This window comes from Platalea leucorodia (assembly GCF_965183815.1).
Source record: "Platalea leucorodia genome assembly, chromosome: Z".
Classification (NCBI taxonomy): domain Eukaryota; kingdom Metazoa; phylum Chordata; class Aves; order Pelecaniformes; family Threskiornithidae; genus Platalea; species Platalea leucorodia.
In genome coordinates this window covers 46,503,420-46,521,456 of record NC_138858.1, presented here as the reverse complement: position 1 = coordinate 46,521,456, position 18,037 = coordinate 46,503,420, and the positions used below count along the sequence as shown (strand labels likewise).

Here is an 18,037-nt window from a genome sequence, read left to right as displayed (position 1 = left end):
CGCCCGCCCTCGCCGGGCGCGGGGAGCGGCCGCCTGCAGCGCGGGGTCCGCGCGCGATGTGGCAATGGGAGGCGCGGGCAGCGACTCGGCCGGAGCGGCCGCGGCGGCAGCCGCCGCCCCGCGCCCCGCGTGAGGCGGCCGCGCCGCAGCAGCCCCAGCAGCAGCAGCAGCAGCAGCGGCGGCGGCGGCGGCCCCCGCAGCAGCAGCAGCAGCCCGCGGCCCGCAGCGCCGCCAGCCCCCCGCGGCCCCGCCGCGCCCCCGGGCCCCCGGGCCCCGCCGCCGCGGCGGCGGCAGCGCCAGCGGCAGCTCCCCCGTCCCGCCGGCGGCGGCGGCAACATGGCCTCGGCCGGTAACGCGTCGGAGCCGGAGACCAGCAGCAGCGCGGGCGGCGGCGGCCACCCCGGCCGGGCGGCGAGGAGCGGCGGCGGCGGCGGCGGCAGGCGGCGAAGGACCGGAGGGAATCGGCGCGCCGCGGCGCCCGACCGGGAGTATCTGCAGCGGCCAAGCTACTGCGATGCGGCTTTCGCCCTGGAGCAGATCTCAAAGGTGCATTCAATCTCTCACTCTTTTTTCCAGAGATACGCGCTAGTGCTAGTGCTGTTTTTCGGCGGGGGAGGAGGAGGAGGAGGAGGAGGGAGGTGGTATGTTTTCTCGCGGGGGTGGAAGGAGGAGATGGAAATGAAACAGCCACCAATAAAATGCTGGGAAAAAGAGAGGGACGTCTGTGACTCTTCAGTGCGGGAGAGAGTGCCCTCCTTCCCTTCCTTCTCGCCTGTGCCTGCCCCGGTGCCCGCCTGCGCTGCCGAGCCGCAGCTCTCCTCTCTTAACCATTTCCCGAGGCAGCCTGCGCTCGCTGCCGGCCTCCCCCCGCTCCCCCTCCGCTTCCTTTCGGCCTCGCCGTCCCCTCGTAGCGCCCAGCCGCCTCGGCAACACCCGCTGCCGGCCGGGACGGGGGAGAAAGCGGGCGGCCGCTTTCTTGGCAGAAGCTGTGCTTTTGTCAAGCTCTCCGCCGAGCGCCGGCGCGGCGACTGCCCTCGGAGAGGGGTCCCCCAGCAGAGAGAGCTCGCAGCCGTTTTCTTTCTCCCCCCCCCCACCCCCCCCGGCGGTCGGAGGGGAAGCGAGGGCCGTAAACAAATCGTGTGTCCGCCCCCGGCCCCCGGCCCTGCCGCGCAGGTCGCGCCGGTGCCCGCGGAGCGGCGGCGGAGGGGCCGGCGGGGGAGGGCGGGAGGTGCCGGGGCGCCCCGCAAGCCCGGCGCGGCCCGGGCGGGGCGGAGGGGCGGCCCCGGCCGCCGCTCTCCGCCGGCCAAAAAAAATGTTAAAAGTAAACAACCTCGAGACGCTGCGCCTTGCTGCGGGGATGGTTGCGCTTCGGGGAGCGGATTTCTAGGCTTTGTAAGCAGGGGGAAAGGAGGAGGGAAAAAAAAAAAAATCCATGTGGCTGCCCTCTTCCGTTCACAAATATTGTCGTAACTTACAGATGGCTGCTCTACTTCCTAATTCAGATCACACAGCGTCTCCAAACTCTATGGAAATGAATTACTTCTGATCTTACGGCGCTGCTCACCACGTGGGTGCTGCCTCAGCACCAAACCCTTGCTAGGAGCTGGGAACGGGGGAGACGGCAGCAAACGGCTACTGACTAGCTTTCCGTCACCACCGTCCCTCCCCCGCCCCCCAGCCCCTCAGAGGCCTAAGGAGAGCAGGAAAAGGGACTTTTTTTCTTTCTTGTGGCTGTTGAGGTGCATCGGCAGCGGTTACTTCTGCCCTGGCGCCGCGGGGTCTTGCCGGCGCGACCGCGTTGCAGCCCGAGCTGCTGGCAGCGCCTGGGGCACGCCAGGAGCCTGGCGGGCGGGCAGCGTAGGCGAGGGCGCCGGGCTCCCATGCGGTGGCGTCGCCCCCGGCCCGCGTGTTGGCGCGGGGCGAGGGCGGCTACCAGCAGGTACATCTGGGCCTGTGCGTGCGGCCGGGGGCGGCGGGGCCAGGGCCCTGCTGGAAGGACGCCCGCCTGAGCCGCCCGCGGTGCCGGCTCCGTGCTCCGCCAGCGGGGCCGGGGCGCTCTCCCCGCCTGCCCCGGGGCCGGGGGCGCGCGTCCGGCGCGGCGGCCTGCCGCAGCCCCTCAACTACTGACCTCTTCTTGCCTTGCAGGGGAAGGCGACGGGACGGAAAGCGCCGCTGTGGCTGCGAGCAAAGTTTCAGAGACTGTTATTTAAACTGGGCTGTTACATTCAGAGAAACTGCGGGAAGTTTTTGGTTGTCGGCCTCCTGATATTTGGGGCTTTCGCTGTAGGATTAAGGGCAGCTAATCTCGAAACCAACGTGGAGGAGCTGTGGGTGGAAGGTAAGTCCGGGGTCCCCCTCCTTCCGCCGCCGCCCCGACCCGTCCCTCCCCGCCTGCCCGGCCGCGTACGCTCAGCTTGAGCGGTGGCGGCGGCCGCCCTGCCCGCCTGCGTCTGTACGGCTGTGCGCGGGGGCCGCTGGGCAGGGCGAGGCGGGCCTGCCGCCGGCGGGGGCCGGGCTGCCGCGGGGAAGCCGGCGGAGCGCGGGGCGGTTGGGCGGGCGGTTGTCGAGGCGGGCGGCGGGCCTGGGGCCGGGGCGCGCGGCCCCGGGCGGCGCCTACCACTTCCCCGCCCGCGGGGGGCCGCGGCGGCAGGCCGTGCGCTCCGCGGGGGGCGCCGGGCCGGGCCGCCCCCTGCCACCCCGCTCCCCCGCCTCCGCCCCGGCTCTCCGGGCGGCGGGGCGGCGGGCGACCGGTCTCCGCGTCCCCCGGCGGCGGCGGGAGGCGGCGGCGCTGCCGGGATGCGCCCCTCCGCCATTTTGGGAGTGCGTGCGCCCGTGGCGGGGGGAGGGGGCGGGCGGCGAGGAGCGCGGCGCGGCGGGGCGGGTGCCTGTGTGTGGTCCTGTTGTTGGACAGCTTTCAACTGTGGGGGGGAGCGTTTGTCTCAAGGTAAAAGGAAAAAAAAAAAAAAGGAAAAAAAAATAAAAAAGAGGAGGGAGAGGACCGGAAAAAAATAAAAAAAAGGCTGCCGAGGCGGAGCGGGGCCTGTCCGGCCGCGGCCGCCGGGAGCGGGGTGGCCGCGGGCAGTGCCCGGGGCGGGGGGCGCCTGCCCCAGGCCCAGCCCGAAGGCGGCGGCGTAAGGAAGGCAGGCTTGGTACAGGAGCGGGACCGGGGGTGGGGGCTTCGCGGGCTGCCTTTCCGAACAGAGCCCGCACCCCGCCCCGGGCGGAGGCACGGGGGTGCGGGGTGAGCAGAGCGGTGCGGCCAGCGCCCCCCTCGCAGGCCCCCTCTGTCCTTCGGGGAGCGGGCGGGTTACCCCGCTCGGAGCGGCACGGCTCCAGGCTGCCGGGGGTTTTGGGTTTGGGGTTTTTTTTTTTTGGTGTTGTATTTTTTTTCTTTATTTATTTTTTTTTCCCCGGGGGGAAAATATTGTTTACTTAGCATCACATTCCCCCCGTTAGCTGGGTTGATGTGAAAACAGAGTTCCTTGACTGCAGCACTTACTCTGGGTTTATGTCAAAGTCGCTTGCAGCAGAATTTGGCTTATAAAAGTTAATATGGAGGGCTGCATGAATAATCGTTACTAAATAGCTCTCTGTATGTGTGTGTGTGGAAAAGCTGGTGCTGAGCGCAAACAAAGTTAGCGGCTGTTATGAAGGTGGTCTGTCCCGCCCTGTGGATGAATTAGAGCATATAGGACTAGATTCCATCCTTGCAGATGACAGGCATATTGGGGTCAGGATGCGGTTCACGGGTAGTTTAGTGAGTATTGGTTTTTCTGTTTTGGGAAATAATGTGTTACCGACTGAACTTTCTTTGGTCCGTGTAGTCCAGAAGCCCAGAATATGTTGGTATCTGCTGCCAACAGCCCTGAGAAACAGAGCAGGCGCTGCAGGAGCCCATCCGTAGGCAGAGATGTGCATTCAGAGTCTGTACTGGTCACTAGGTCCTCTGTACCTTAAATACTGATGCAAACAGTTGTGAACATCCTTCTTTTTCCTGCACTCTTTTTTCCCCCAAAGTCCTTGTGAGGTTGTTAGTGGCAAAGTTTCTTTTGTCAATTTATGGTCATGTGTGTTTTGTCTCTGCTTTTCTCTTAAGTGGTTGGTAAATAATATGTGATTGCAGTTCCATCCAGCATGCTTCCCTGAAGTTTATCATCATGATATTACTGGGGTTCACTTACTTGGAAGGGCGATCCCATCACATTAAGGCCATGTGATTTTCGTAACCATGTAATACCAAGAAACTGCTTGCTGACGATGCCCGTATGCCTGGGCCAGCAGTAAATATGCAGTTCTCAAGGAAAAAATACGATTTGCAAAATAGCCACTTAGTTCAGTTGCTGCACTGTCCTCTTCTCATGTCATTATTCCTTCGTGGATGGGGGAGGGGAGGAAAGTCCCTGCTATAAAATCTAGTTGAAATTGATCTCTGAGGTTTTTATGGCCAAGATGAGTTCATAATGCAGCTGGTTGTACAGAGTTGACCTATGTAATTTCACATCTACTGAGTTCAGTTTTCATGTCAGAATAAAGTAATGTAAAAAAAGGTATTAAAACTCTGCATTCAGAAACCCTTGCATTTCTAGATTGCAAAAAAAGGCTGACTGATTAAGATGAGATAAAATATTCTAGATGTAATTTAAATTAACTTCTAGTCTTCCTGATCTAGCACTACGTGACCATCTATGCAAAAGGGCTTGCTCAAATGTGCTTTCTTGGTAGAGACTCTGTAAATGCTCCACTCGTGAACCAGGGTCTTGTACAAATAAACCTAACAAATAGCAATTGCGTATTTCTGTTGCTAAACTACAGAGAAGCTCAGAGTGAGAATTTGAGATGAACAGGTATGGAAAGAGAGAGTTTGGAAAATGCTGTTCTTCCTATGCGGAAGTGGAAAGCAGTGACCAAACTCGTTTTTCTGCACTGGTGTGCACCTGGTCCTAACAGCTTTAAAGTACGCTCCGTGGCGGTTATTATACTAAGGGACCTTTTAGATCAAGGTTTCTTGTAGTAGAAGCAGTGGCTGAATTGCCCTGTTTATTAAAATAGCTGTCTTATTTTTCCCTTTACCTTTTGTTTACCAAGAGTTTGAATCAACTGTGCAATGTTGGTCAAATATGGTAGATTACTTGCAATATATTTCAAGGAACAGTTTTGATTTGCTACTGGAGCTTTTTACAGTCATTACTGCTGAATAAATTGGCAGTATTTACATAAAGAGGCTGGTTTTATATGGTGTATTTCTGAATGCCATGGAGCATGGAACATAATACAGCACTGAAGTTTGCTGGAAGTAAACGGTTGCTTTAAAACCATAACACAATTAATTAAAAATAGTGAAGTGAAGTTTGAATGAGTTTTAAGACCATGCACATTCCAAGATAAATGATTAGTAGTCTGGGCCTGAAGCTATTATGGCTGAAGTATTTACATAAGAAGTTTAGAAACCCACCTGGTAGGCAAACTTTCAAAGAGAGAAAAAGAAAAACAGATCTCTAAAACATCATTCTTTCAGTTTTCCTGTAGTAGTCTTCCTCCTTCAGAATTTGTGCCAGCACTCTTGGCCTTCTGTGAGCCTCCTGATACCAAAGTGGCTTTCCTCTCAGATTGTTTCTTGGCACTAAGTGTTGTAGAGTAGCTTTTTTTAGTGTTTTTTTTTTTTTTTTTTAATACACAATCCTTCTCTGGCTGCTGTTCAGAGCACTTCAGTTATTACTGTGTGTCCCACAGTATGCTCTCAGTCCGTGCTCCTGTCTTGCAGTCTGGCTCTCTGGCATCTTTGACTGGGACACATACCTGTTTCCCCTCAGCCCATCAGCAGGTCTGTCATCCCCATGTCTATACCTTGCTACTGGGGGATGCTTGTTTTCGGTTTCTTGGGCAAACAAATTCTGGACTGGCATTTTAATGGCAGTTCTGTTATCCACAGCCATTCAGCTTTAGTTGAACTGCTATATGTGGGTGTCCATGCATACTGGAGTTGTGGAGACTGTTTAGCATCTTTATACATCATACGCCCTTGAGAGAACAAAAAGGGCTTTGCATTGATTTCCTCTGTGACTGAATTTTGTTGAACACAGATGTGCTTTCAGAAACATCCATTCATAACTAGAAAGTACTCTGGATGGAAAAGAAATCATGCTCATAACTGGTTATGTTTTTTGCTACCACTCTAATAGGCACTCTAAGACCCTGTGTGAGAACAGCAGTCACACATGTAAATTCACAGCCTCTGCTTCTGAAAGAAGGTAGTTTTGTGGCTCCAGAGAAGGTTCTGTTAAGTGGAGCTTGAAATCTGGCTACTGCAACGCCTTGAATGGCGTTAATTGGAGCAGCTCTTAAGGGGAGAGATGGTCTAGTCTTGTTCCTTGGTATGGAACTTTCATGTTGCCATTGCCTTGGGATTTTTTTCCCCTCACTTTCTTCATTACTTTTTCTTCTTTAAGTGGTTGAAGATCATGGTGTTCTTTCCTTCCTTTCTTGCTTTCTGCACTTTTTGGACTAGCTGTAGCTCAGTCGAACCTTTCCCTCTTTAAGCAGCCCTCTTCACAAAGCTAACCAAGCTCTTCACATGTAGAGCCCCTTCTTTAAGCCAGTTTGAAGGAAGAGGGTGGGTGATACAGATTGGGGTAGGACAGCCAGCAGGGAAAACAGAATGCCTCAGTAGCCACCTCGTTCAACTTTGGTGGGTGGAACAAAGTGAGTATGTTCCAATTGTAAGTGAATTAGGACTGAGTGTGTATGGCAGAAACTGTAAGTAAAGATTTGAGCTATGTGTAGTATTGTTTCCTTTCGCTCTAAAGGGCCAAAAATCAAGTTACTCTACTGTAGTATTTATAGCTGACCCATCTTAAGATACGTGAATCTACCCATGCAACATAAGAATGAGGTGACAATGAGGAAAGCATGTGAGTGATGCAGGAACCAGTATTATTTCCTTAGATTCTCAGTTTGCCTAACCCAGCAAGATCAAGTGCAGGTGGAGAGGAAAGTTATCTTAGGCTCCGCCTAAGGCACCAGTTAACTTTACACTAGTGTTCTTTGGAGAAACAAAAAAGAATAGTAAAGGAACAGATCTTTGTGAATTTGTTGTTTCAAGGAGACAAATTTATGTGAGTGGGCTGGAGGAACATGTTTGGTGTGTATACAGTTAGCACGAATTGACCCACTCAGGTGTAATTCACTTCTCCCATAAACGCGCACATTTGTGCCCCGCAGCGGATAGTACTGTTTTAGATGTGCTTGCACATGCATCGCCACCATCGACGCAGAGCAGATGGCAGAAGAGCAGAAGTTACTCTGCTGGTGGGTCTGAGGTGAGGTGTTGGTAGGCTGTGTGACAGTCTGGGGGCTTGTCTCTGATCACATCACCAAATCCATCAGTTTCATATGGATGAGGTGATGTAGGAGCTTGCTTACTTCCGAATACTGTCTTGCACTGTGTTGCGTCCCTCAGTGCCTATTGAAAGTTCATTGAAAGGTGTTTATCTGGAAAATTTCCAAGTTCGCTGTTTCGTTTGAATTAAGTGTGATTATTTATTATGTGGTTTCTCAAGTGGGAAAGTAGCAGTGATGTTTCCTCGTGATGGCTGAAGGATGGTCAACTGGGCAATGTACTCTTTTTAAGGTTTGCTGGTCAAAATGGAAGAGTATTTCAGTCCATGCTTCTGTTTTGAAAAATAGCATTAAATTCTAATATTTAAGCTTTACATGATGTTTGTGGATAAAAACATCAGGACAGTGAGTGTTATATTCGTGTGAAGTTGAACTCCCTCTGCTTCTGTGTACTGGAAGTTGTTAAGATGTTTAAAGGTTTTAGTTATATGGATGTTTGATTGTCATCTTTCAAGGGCGTGCTGTTAAATTCAGAATCACGGGAGGTCTCTGTTAAGTTCCATCTTGACAGGTGTCCCCATCACTGCTGAGAGTTGGTGCTCATTGCTGAAAAGCTCGTACATCAAAAAAACACCCCAGCTTCAGCATTTAAAATTCCTCTTTGATCTTTAAGAGCTTTAATGAAGGTATTGCATGTGACCATTCTTCGGTCACTGAGAAGGTAAAGGGTGAAATCCTGAACTCGCTGAATGTGGTGGCGGAACTTGGAATGACTTTAGCGTAGCCAGGCCTTTACCCATGTACAAAACCGCTGCGGACTAACAGCGTGCCCCCGCTCTGCCCCTTCTGGGAAGGGCAGGAGGAGGACCTCCTGCTGTAGAACTGGCATCTCTCTAAGCTGTAAGTGCATGGTTGCATGGTTCCTTCTGCCTTTCAGACTTCAGAGGCATTTAATTTACTCAAGGCTGCAGAACATTAATCTTCATTATTATTTCCAAACTTAACACACTGTCGCCAATGTCTGTGCCAGAATGTGCCCTACAGATCCTTGTTTGGAAGGGTCTGTTTCCTTCTCTGTTGAAATGTGTATTTAAACAGGGCGGTGCCTTGGCTGCACCATCCCCCTCTTCCTCTCTTCTGAGCTTTGAGTGTCATCTTGCACTCTGGGGATTTTGCTGCTTATGAACAGGGTGTGAAGACATTCCTGCAGTTCTGGAGAGCCTAGAGATTTCAGTACAGAAATCCTGGAGTGAAACAGAACAGTTGAGAGCAATATTGCTTTATTGTTGGTCCCCATGCCACTGCTCCTGAGCGGTAATGGGGGGAATGTAGGTAAGCAGAAGAGCTAGCTCAGCTGTAGGGCTGGCTGCTGCTGGAGTTGTGGTGCTATGTGGAGGTGGTGGTGAGTGGTTTGAGGTCTGCTACCAGCTCCTGTTACCTGCTAAGTGGACTGTCTTTTTTTTTTTGTAGAGAACGAGCCTTCCTTTCTCATTATTCCTCAGCAGACACTGGATTCAGACAAGAGTGAACTCTAAAAGCCATGGGTACTCAAACTTGCTTTCAACAGAGAATGCATTAAGGAAAACTCTAGCTCCTCACCCTGACTCCATCCATTTTCATGATTTATTTTTTCCATGGGAAGAGATGGTCCAAGCCCTGTTATTAAATAGTATTTGTGGTGGTTCCCCGGAAAGTAGTAATACTACATAGCGTATGCATCTAGCAGTTCTTGACCACTCAACAAATTTAAAGGCTGCTACATGCAAGTGGATGTTTCAGTTACACATAACTGTTAGGAGGCTCCAAAATATGACAGCTTCCAGATGTATGAACAGACTGATCCCTTTGTTTAGATTATGCACCACAGCTGATGCCTAGATTAGTGCTGGCTGGACAAAGCTATGGGAGATTTGTCTGGTTTCCACAATGCCATGTTTATATTTCATCTGGATTTCTCCTTCAAAGCTGACCTCCCTATGACCTGTTGGAGCTGTGTCCACTAGGATGCTAGTTTTAATGTGTCTGCAACTACTTTCCTTTTGCTGTCTAATGGAACATGTTCTCATTTTGACACTCATGGACTTTTATGCACAGTCCTTTTAGCAGTGAATTACGTGCTTCAACTTATGAGCACTTAGGTAGAACCATGGTTGTAACGTTTTCTGCCCCACAGCTAGCTTTTTAAGAATATTCTGATGGGCTAAAACTGCGTTTTCGTTATAGACCTTGTGGGGCTGTTCTTTGTCAGGCATTTTCTCCTGTATATAGAATAAAGTTCAGTCTTCCAGCCTTTGCGCAGTATTTTTTCTGTCTACAGATGATGGCATGGATATACATGGTTCTAGCTGCTCTTTTTGGAGTTCAGCAGGAGCTGGAGTGCAGAATTTTACCAAGAAGTTCATTCTTCATGAATGTACAGTTAACTGTACAGTTACATATATTTTCTCAATCATCCTTATTTATCTTAAGTATGCGTTTGGATCTTTTAATTTCTCTAATCTCTCCTGCCTTGTATTATGCAGGAGGTCTTTCCCCATTTGTGTTTGCGAGTTACTGTACCTGGAAAAACCTGAAGAAATCAGTAAAAGTCCTTAAGGGCTAAGTGACAGTTCTGCAATAAGAAGTGTAGTCCCCTGTCAGAGTACAGAAAAATGAAGAAACACAACTTTAATTATTACTTATAGAAACTATACGGTTTTCTACTGTTGATGCTTTACTGGGGCAACAGATTCATGAGATGGTGCGTCATGACAGAAAACTCAGCACTTTGAAGTATGATTTCTGCACTGAAAATGCATGCTATCTTATAATGACCACTTTATTTCTGTGCCCGTGAATTGAGAACAGGAAGATGTTTTGCTCTTGTTTTGCATGATCTGTGCTATTTTATTATCCACCTACAGTGTGCTGAATATGACCAATGGATACCGGATACAATAAGCTATGTTCATCCTTGCTGTTAACTGAGTGACTTTGACTTGTAATAATTTTTCATTGTACCTTGCACTAGAAATAGGTGGAGTGGAGTTGCAAGGAGTAACTGTGAATTCAGAATTTAAAAATAAAATCTATTTTTCTTAATTCCTTTTTTGCTGTGTAAACTTAGTTTCCTATCTGTAAATATAATTTACTTGCGATTGTTTTTTCTCCGTTATTTTCATTCAGTATCACCTCAGTTGCAATAAACATTCTGAATTTGGCAGGAGTAGTAATTTCGTGAGGTAAAAAGACCTTTATGGAAACTGCTGACCATATAGACATTTTGATGTATGGAGAATTTTAATCTTGGTTTTTAGAATGAATATCTTGGCTTTAACTTCTGCTTGGTTTTGGAAAACTTAGTTATTTCAGTCCTTGAGCAAAATATATAAGAGGTAAGGGAATGAGCAGAACCATAACCTGACTCTTTCTGCAAAGGTGCTGCTCCTTTAGAGAATTGTACTGAACTTAATTCCAGCTTCAAATATACAAGTAATCATTGTATATTTGAAACATCTGTATTTCGCTCATGTGCAAGAAAAAGCTGATATTTTTAAGGCACATGTGCAGTGTTGTACACCCGTAGACCTGAAGCTGGAACTGAGCCCTTAAACTGTAATACAGTCTTCATTTACTAACAGTAAGATAAATTTAAAAGAAACAGCCTTCTCTTGTTTACCAGTCTGATGCATTTCTGCTTTTCAGTCAGTAACCAAAAGCTAAGCGCAACAAACTAGAAATGAGCGCTGTTAAGTCAAGTTGTATGATTTTTTTCCCCCCCTTAAATCATTGCTTAAGGGCTTCTGGCCCCTAGCTCAGGAATCCTGCCCAAAAATGCCAGATGTATTACACAGTCAAGTATTGCAATGTAAATAGTGTTCTGTGCCATGAGAGCAGGGTGGTCCATCTCCTAGTTAAAAAAAAAGGGGGGGGGGGTGGGGAGAGAAAAGGGAAAAATCCACATGCTCTGAAATGAGCACAGTAGTTGTAGTGTTATTTGTGTTTTTGGCTGTGTGATCAGTATTTTGGAGCTGAAAGAACACATAAATTAGTGCTTTGAACTGGCAGATAATAACTGAAACTGAGATGCTAGAAAGCAAGATGTGTCTTGGCTGATGCTACTTAATTTATTCAAACAGGCATGTAATAAGTAAAATATTAAAGTAAAGGCCATTGCTGACAGGCAAAAACCTGTTACTTTACCTTATTGTGAACAGCGGTCTTGTGCACATGGAAGCAGAGCAGACAAAGGATGGGAAGCAGGGAAGGCAGGGGCATAGGGTTCTTCTCCACCTCATGCTGTGTAATGGAAAGACTGGGTGTGTTACTGCACCTTCTGAGTATAAACATTGCTGAGCTGTTCTTGGTTTTAATTAAATACCCTTTGCTGTGTATTGACAATGACTTACCTTCCAGTGTGCTTATCTTCTTCAGATGCAGTAGTGGATATAGGAGGTTTATTTGCACATTTTTCCATTTTGTGCACGACCATGTAATTTCGTAACAGTTAAAACTAGTTGAAAGGAGATTCCACAAATCTGACCTGAAAGGAAATTGCCAAGGGTGATGCAGTAATCAGATTTACGTTTGGGTTATCTGACAAATCTGTGAATTGCCATAGCTTCCTTGGGTGTGTGCAGAGGGGAAAGGGGTTATAGGAACTTATTTGTATGTGATAAACTGTATTTAAATAGCTCCAGGAATGTAATCCCAAGGCAGATCTCAGTGTAATCTGCTCAGTGAGATACTCAGAAGAAAAATAAGCTTTAGGAACTCATTTAAACCTCTCCCTTCCTGCTGACACTATGATAACATTAAAAAACCCCCTATCCATTACAACTTTACATTTTTCTTCCTAAGTTACCCGTTCTGTAATGGTAGAAAAAGTATACAGGTACTTCAAATACTTTCTTGCACCAGTTTTCCTGGAGAATATTTCCTGTGCATTTATCTTGTTTGCTTCTCGACATGGGCCTGATTCTGATTTCGTTTACACCAGTCTTACTCTACTGACTTCTTGAGGGGTTCCACATACTCAGAAAAGAAGCCCTTGCTGTTTAGAAGCTGATGCTGTTGAAGTGGTAGATAATAGAAAATATTATATTCTAGTGCAAATTATTAAGATCAAGAAACAAAACTAAAACATGTTTAGTATGACTTCCAACTGTAGATAAAAGCTAGCAACTTGAGAGAATTGTGATCAGGCGTAAACATCTATTAACTGCTCTTTCTAGAGATTTGGGGAAATAGGATGACCTTTTTTATTCTTTTTTTTTCTTTTTTTTCTCCTTTTTTTTTTTTTTTTTTTTAAATAGGCTACAGTTTCACATGGCTTGCAAAAGAAATCTTTCTCCCTTTTTGTTTCCCACACCAATTGATTTATCATTTTGCTTGCAAGCAGACTTAGAATGTTAGGGCAGGAACACACTCACTTTTTTCTCGTAACTTTTTTGTTGCGGACCGAAACCAGTTGACTTGAATAAATTTTTCTGTGGTCTGAATGAAGCCAGCAACGTGGAAAAATCTTGCCATTCAGAGCCGTCTGAATGTACATTTCAGCCACACAGTAAGCTGTATTGGTAGGCAGTGGACTGCTAAATACAACCATTTTTCGCAGCAGAGAGTTAGACAGGTGATTAGCATAATTAGCACAGAGTAGGCTATACATATGGTAATGTTAAGTGTGTAAATGCCAGCTGCGGTGTAAAATTTATGTCAGGGGTCGACAGGGCTGTGCGAAAGTATTGTGTTACAGCTGCAGGTCAAAGCCTCCATTGCTTTACCCCCTTTTCTCTTGTTGGTGAATGCGCTAAACAGAAGAGAAAGACGGACAGAAATATAACAGATAAGGCTTTGATTGAACAGCCTGGTTCTGTGCAAGGGGGACTGCTCTTAAAAAAAAAAAAAAAAAAAAACCACACAAAACAAACCAACCAAAAAAACCGCCAAACCCAAAAAACTATGCACGCACATGCAAAACAAAAGTCCCCCTCTTTTGCTATAGATTTTATTTTGCATCGTGCTGGCTACAAAAGTGTTGCTGTCTTTGAGCGATGTCATGATGATGGGGTGAGGGGAATCTTTGGGAGGGAAGTACGAGATTGGTAATTAAGCTTTAAGGAGCAAAAACAAACAAAAAACTTTAATTCGCTTTCTCCTTTCTGCATTCCAACCCACTTTTTTTTTTTTTTTTTAATGTCTCTGTTACTTACTGCACTTAGGGGGCTAGGAATTAAATAGTCTTGAAGGTGACAGCGTTATATGTAATAAAATCTCAACAGTGCAACAATCTTCAAGCTGCATGACTTGGTTTTAGACTAAGTGCCAGAAGTTCCTCTGTGGTTTTGTGTGTGGGTTGCTACACGTATTCCCCAGGTTCCTCCCACCTCCTAAACCACTAAATTCTTTATAAATTAAAAATGACTAATACAGGTTTCTCGTTTTAAAGGAGCACAGCGTCGATGGGTACGCATCTTTTTAAACAGCTGATGGGGAAATATGTAAACCTCTTTCTTGCCGTAAACTGTTCATTCATATATTTCACTTTTTTCCCTTTTGTATTTTTTGTAGTCGGCTATAAGGAGTGGTGGTGTTGACAGAATATAGTTCACACCACACTGACCTTGCGATGAAACTTCCTCGCAGCCGCAGGGGGTCCTTATGAATCAGCCCCTAATCCAGCTAATCCCGCTCGCAACAAAATCATGAAAGTGGCTCCCAGCGATGTGTGTTTCCCTGCACAGATGCGGCGGGAAGGAGCGGCGTTGGAAGCGCGGCGGCGGGCCGGCCCTCGGGGCCGGGGCTGCCCCTCTGCGGGGCCGGTGCGGGGAGGGAGCGGCCCGCCGCCGGAGCCGGGCCGGGGGAAGGGGGGAAGGGGTCCCCGTCGTGCCGGGGGCGGCGGGCGGGAGGAGGTGCCGGCCGGCCGCACCGTCTCCGAGGAGCGGCGGCTGGGGCGGGGGTGTGTCCCCGCCCTTCCCTTCCCTTCCCTTCCCTTCCCTTCTCTTCCCTTCCCAGAGCCACCCGTCCTCGCTGGTTCAAAGGGAGAACAGACCCTTCTTGTAGTCTGGGGGGCTTGGTGGCGAGGTGGAGTTACCCGCGTGATCAGACTAGCCAAAAGTAGAAACTAAAGGTGGTGTTGTGGGGTGCGTTGGGCCGTTTGCGTCACTTTCTTTCCCAGCCCCTTTCTGCTTCAGAAGACGCTCGGCCATATGGTCACGCTCTCAGAGCATCTGACGGGAATCTCTGATTGCGTCCTGCACAGAATGAAATGTGCCCTTTACTGCTTGGTGTGAATAGCAAGCAAACTATGAAAAATGGGCCTCCTGACAGATGCAGCACTGTCTTGGGAGCTGGTGGCCAGTAAGAAATATCGAGGTGGGGGGAGCTGTGACAGGCAGCAGGTTCGGTGCTGGGGGGAGTGCTGACCTGACCTGATTGTGTCCAACAGCGAGAGCAGTTCTGCTTCAGTGCAAAGCCATTCAGGAGGAAGCTGCTTAGGCAACAACAGATGGTACAGCAAGCAGCTGGTAGGGAATACTTGAAAGAAACTGTACCCCGTTTCATAACATGTTCATTCCTTTCATTTTTCTATATGTTCGTTTTGCTGTCTCCTGAAAGCACTGTTTAGGAAGTGGTACCCCCTAAAAGGTTCTGGATGAAGAGTTTTTTTGTTGCCGTTTTGCCGCTTCTTTAAAAAAATTGCATTCAAATTTCGTGCTACTCGATGCACAGATGAAATTTGTGCTATCCCAGGAGTACAGATGAAAAGACTTAAAAATGCTGCTTTTAACCACACAGGAAAACAATTACATATTTGAGGAAAGGGCACTGAGAGGTTAAATGAAAAGTCGGGCCTAGAGGAAAGCTGACTGCTGTGGAACAACACAGCAAATTGTTTTTAACATATTACCCAGCAGAAGCTCTCATTCAAGTTAAAGTAACTTAAAACAACTATATTCAGCTGTTTTGAAATCCTTAGGTTTAGACCTTGAAGCCCCTTGCATACCCTTCTCAGCAGAACTCCTGGAAAGTCAGTCACTTTCACGTACAGTTGAGGATTTTGGCCTGTTACTAAGTGTGCTCAAGTGTTTTCTTAAATTACTGAAAAATAAAAATTCAGCTTTGCTGCTCAGCGGGTGTAAACTGTTACATGACCATAAACCGTTGGAGAGCTGCAGTAATCTGTATTAGCCGCCTGTCCTCACTGTAGGCTGTCTCCCTCATTTGTAGGAAAACGTAGAGTCTGGAGTCCTTCATTCCTTTGCTACTTCAGCCAGAAAACTCAGTAGTTGGGCTTCTCCACCAAAAGCTGTGGCTTAGCTCTGACCTGACGGGACCATGTCTTTGGAAGAAAGGATAGTTCGCTCTCCATGCCCATTCATTCTTCAGTCTCTTTGTTGGGGTGGTCAACAAGGTTGCCAATTGTGATGGTGGTTTTCTAGAATATGGACACCTGCCCGCTAGGAAATGGACTGAGACCACCAACTCATTTCACATAAGCTAGCAAACAGCTGTCAGATGGTAAACAACTTGTGGTCACTATTGTTCCTGGCTGGATTAGAACCAGTGACCCAGAGGTGAACAGCTCATATCCTGTTACCAAGGACATGTGTCGCAGCTCAGTAAGCAGCTACTGCGTTTTATGTTTAATTGGAAAATTTGAATTGCGTGTTCCAGTTTTGTACATTATTGTACATTTCAAAGCTGCTTGCTTTTTTTTTTTTCCAGTTTGTACTGTTCAATTTGTTCATTTTGGTTTGGTTTGGGTTTTTACTGCACTTTTGCAGTTTCTCAACCCAGAGGGGCACCAAGCAAGAAATGCGTCACAAAAGGTCTTAATTTTTTTTTAGCAATCTGTCTGTTTTACCCAATCAGAAATAATATTTTTCTGTCTATGGGCAATGCAGATGCATACATGTAAAACCAGCTTTTACATGATTTTTAGAAAGAAAAGTTTTTAGCTCCTAAAGTTGCAGGGAAGGTTTCCCACTACAAGCAGAGGCAGCTGTTGTTGGGCTGTCTTCCTGAGTATGCAGAGAGCTTTGTATTCTTGTCACAGCTCTAAACTTTGTCAAACTGTGACAGAATGAAAAGCTATCTTTGATGTGTGTTTTTATTTTTGCTATTCGTAATCATGTCAGCATTAATGAAATTTGTAACAGCAACACTGGAGTCATCCCCAGCATGTGTGAGGAGTAACTTAACTCATATCATATGATGGTTTGGGAGATAAAAAGCAGTCTTTTGAAGTGCTTTGTTGTGGGGTTTTTCTGTAACGTTTTTGCATTTGTAGGCCACAAGTCTTTTATCTTTGCTTTTTCTTTTTTTTTTCTTTTTTTTTTTTCTTTTTTAAGCAAAACCGAAGAACCTAGTGTTATCTCAGTGTGCCATAAATGGTTGAGATGGTCACATTGCTTCTAGGTTTTCATAGAAGCCAGTGGTGCTAAAGAGAGACTGAAGTCAGTTAAATCTTCATGTTGGGATGTGACGGTATTCTAGACAGATGGTGTCCTTTTGTTGGACATTACAATGGGGGAGAAGGAGAAGTGTAGAGCGCCCACCTGGACGTTGGGAAGGGAGATGGCAGGGTGCAGGCTGTCTTAACCTGGGCGGGCCCAACTGTTGCTACTCCGTGTGAGCTATACAAACACAGATACGGGTATTCAGCAGAGTAAATGCTGTGAGAGAAAACCTAGACACAGCATGGAGTTTCTGACTGCCTGTAGTCCAGTGCTGGCATAGATCATGTCTAATTACATGATAAAGATGATAATTTTTCATTGAGCTGTTGCACAGCCCATTGAATGACCATGTAATCTCTTTAAGACGCTGATTGCTTACCACTGTGTTCTAGCTCTTGGAAGCTCATCATTTCTCAACAGATTTCTTTTTTTTTTTGGTAGCTCAGTTTCAGTCACTCCCTATGAAGTCTTTATTTTGCATAGTTAAATCAATGAGCAGAAAAAAATCATTGCAGATAGCCAAAACTTTTTTGTAACGTAATCCTGATGGGCTTATGAGAGCCATCCTTAGCATCGTTAGAATATCAGATACATCAAATACGTGATAATGTCTTACAGTCAGTAGTTAATAAATTCAGAGATCAGCCATGTAAACCAATAGCAGTTCTGACTCTACAAGTAGACAGCATTTTAAAAGTTTAGAGACGTGGATGTGCCAACCAGTCCCATTTCTTGTACTGACTAAATTTAAATTTCCAATGAAAGTGTTTTGCATGTCCTCCCAGTGAACAGTTTTACCCCTTGTACTCTGCCAGTCAGGCCTAGAGAGTGATAATTCCGAGGAAGGTGCTGTCTTCCCTCCTTTTCTGTCAGGATGCTAACTAATGCTGTCTGTGTGCAGAAAAACTATATTCTGTTGCTGACAAAGAGCAGCTCAGACAAGCTCAAACATCCGAGAGAATACGAAGACGGAACTCCCTAGAGAGTAACAGGAAGCTTTAAATCAACAGGCCATTATTTTTCTGTGCCCAGTAAGAGGCAGGGTAATCTTCATATCTGCCAGAGAACTTCAGCTCTTTATCTCAGTTTCTTTATAGGAGGTTTCGATCCTGTGTGAGTAGTACTTGGCTTCTGTGTTTCGTTGACATGAGGTCTGTGCTCCTTTATCAACAAAAATGGAAACCTGTCAGGGGTGTCGTTGGGTACTGCCTTCTGGTACGTGGCAGGTGTGAACACTTCTGATCTTGGTATGTGATTAGGAC

The 18,037-nt window shown here is 47.4% G+C and overlaps 1 protein-coding gene across 7 annotated transcripts in view; it reads left to right on the top strand.

Annotated features, from left to right (window-relative positions):
* Nucleotides 1-322: 322 nt before the first annotated feature.
* PTCH1 (patched 1) overlaps nt 323-18,037 on the top strand; it is a 69,208-nt gene continuing 51,493 nt past the window's right edge. For 5 of the 7 annotated variants that reach the window (XM_082335543.1, XM_082335542.1, XM_082335541.1 and 2 more), the window contains exons 1-2: nt 323-546; nt 2,146-2,338. In XM_082335543.1, coding sequence (XP_082191669.1) covers nt 337-546; nt 2,146-2,338 — 403 coding nt within the window. In that variant the 5' untranslated portion in view covers nt 323-336. Of the gene's footprint in view, nt 547-1,338; nt 1,393-2,145; nt 2,339-2,861; nt 2,945-18,037 lie in introns of those variants that run through there. The other 2 variants (XM_082335545.1, XM_082335544.1) reach the window with 2 other exon arrangements.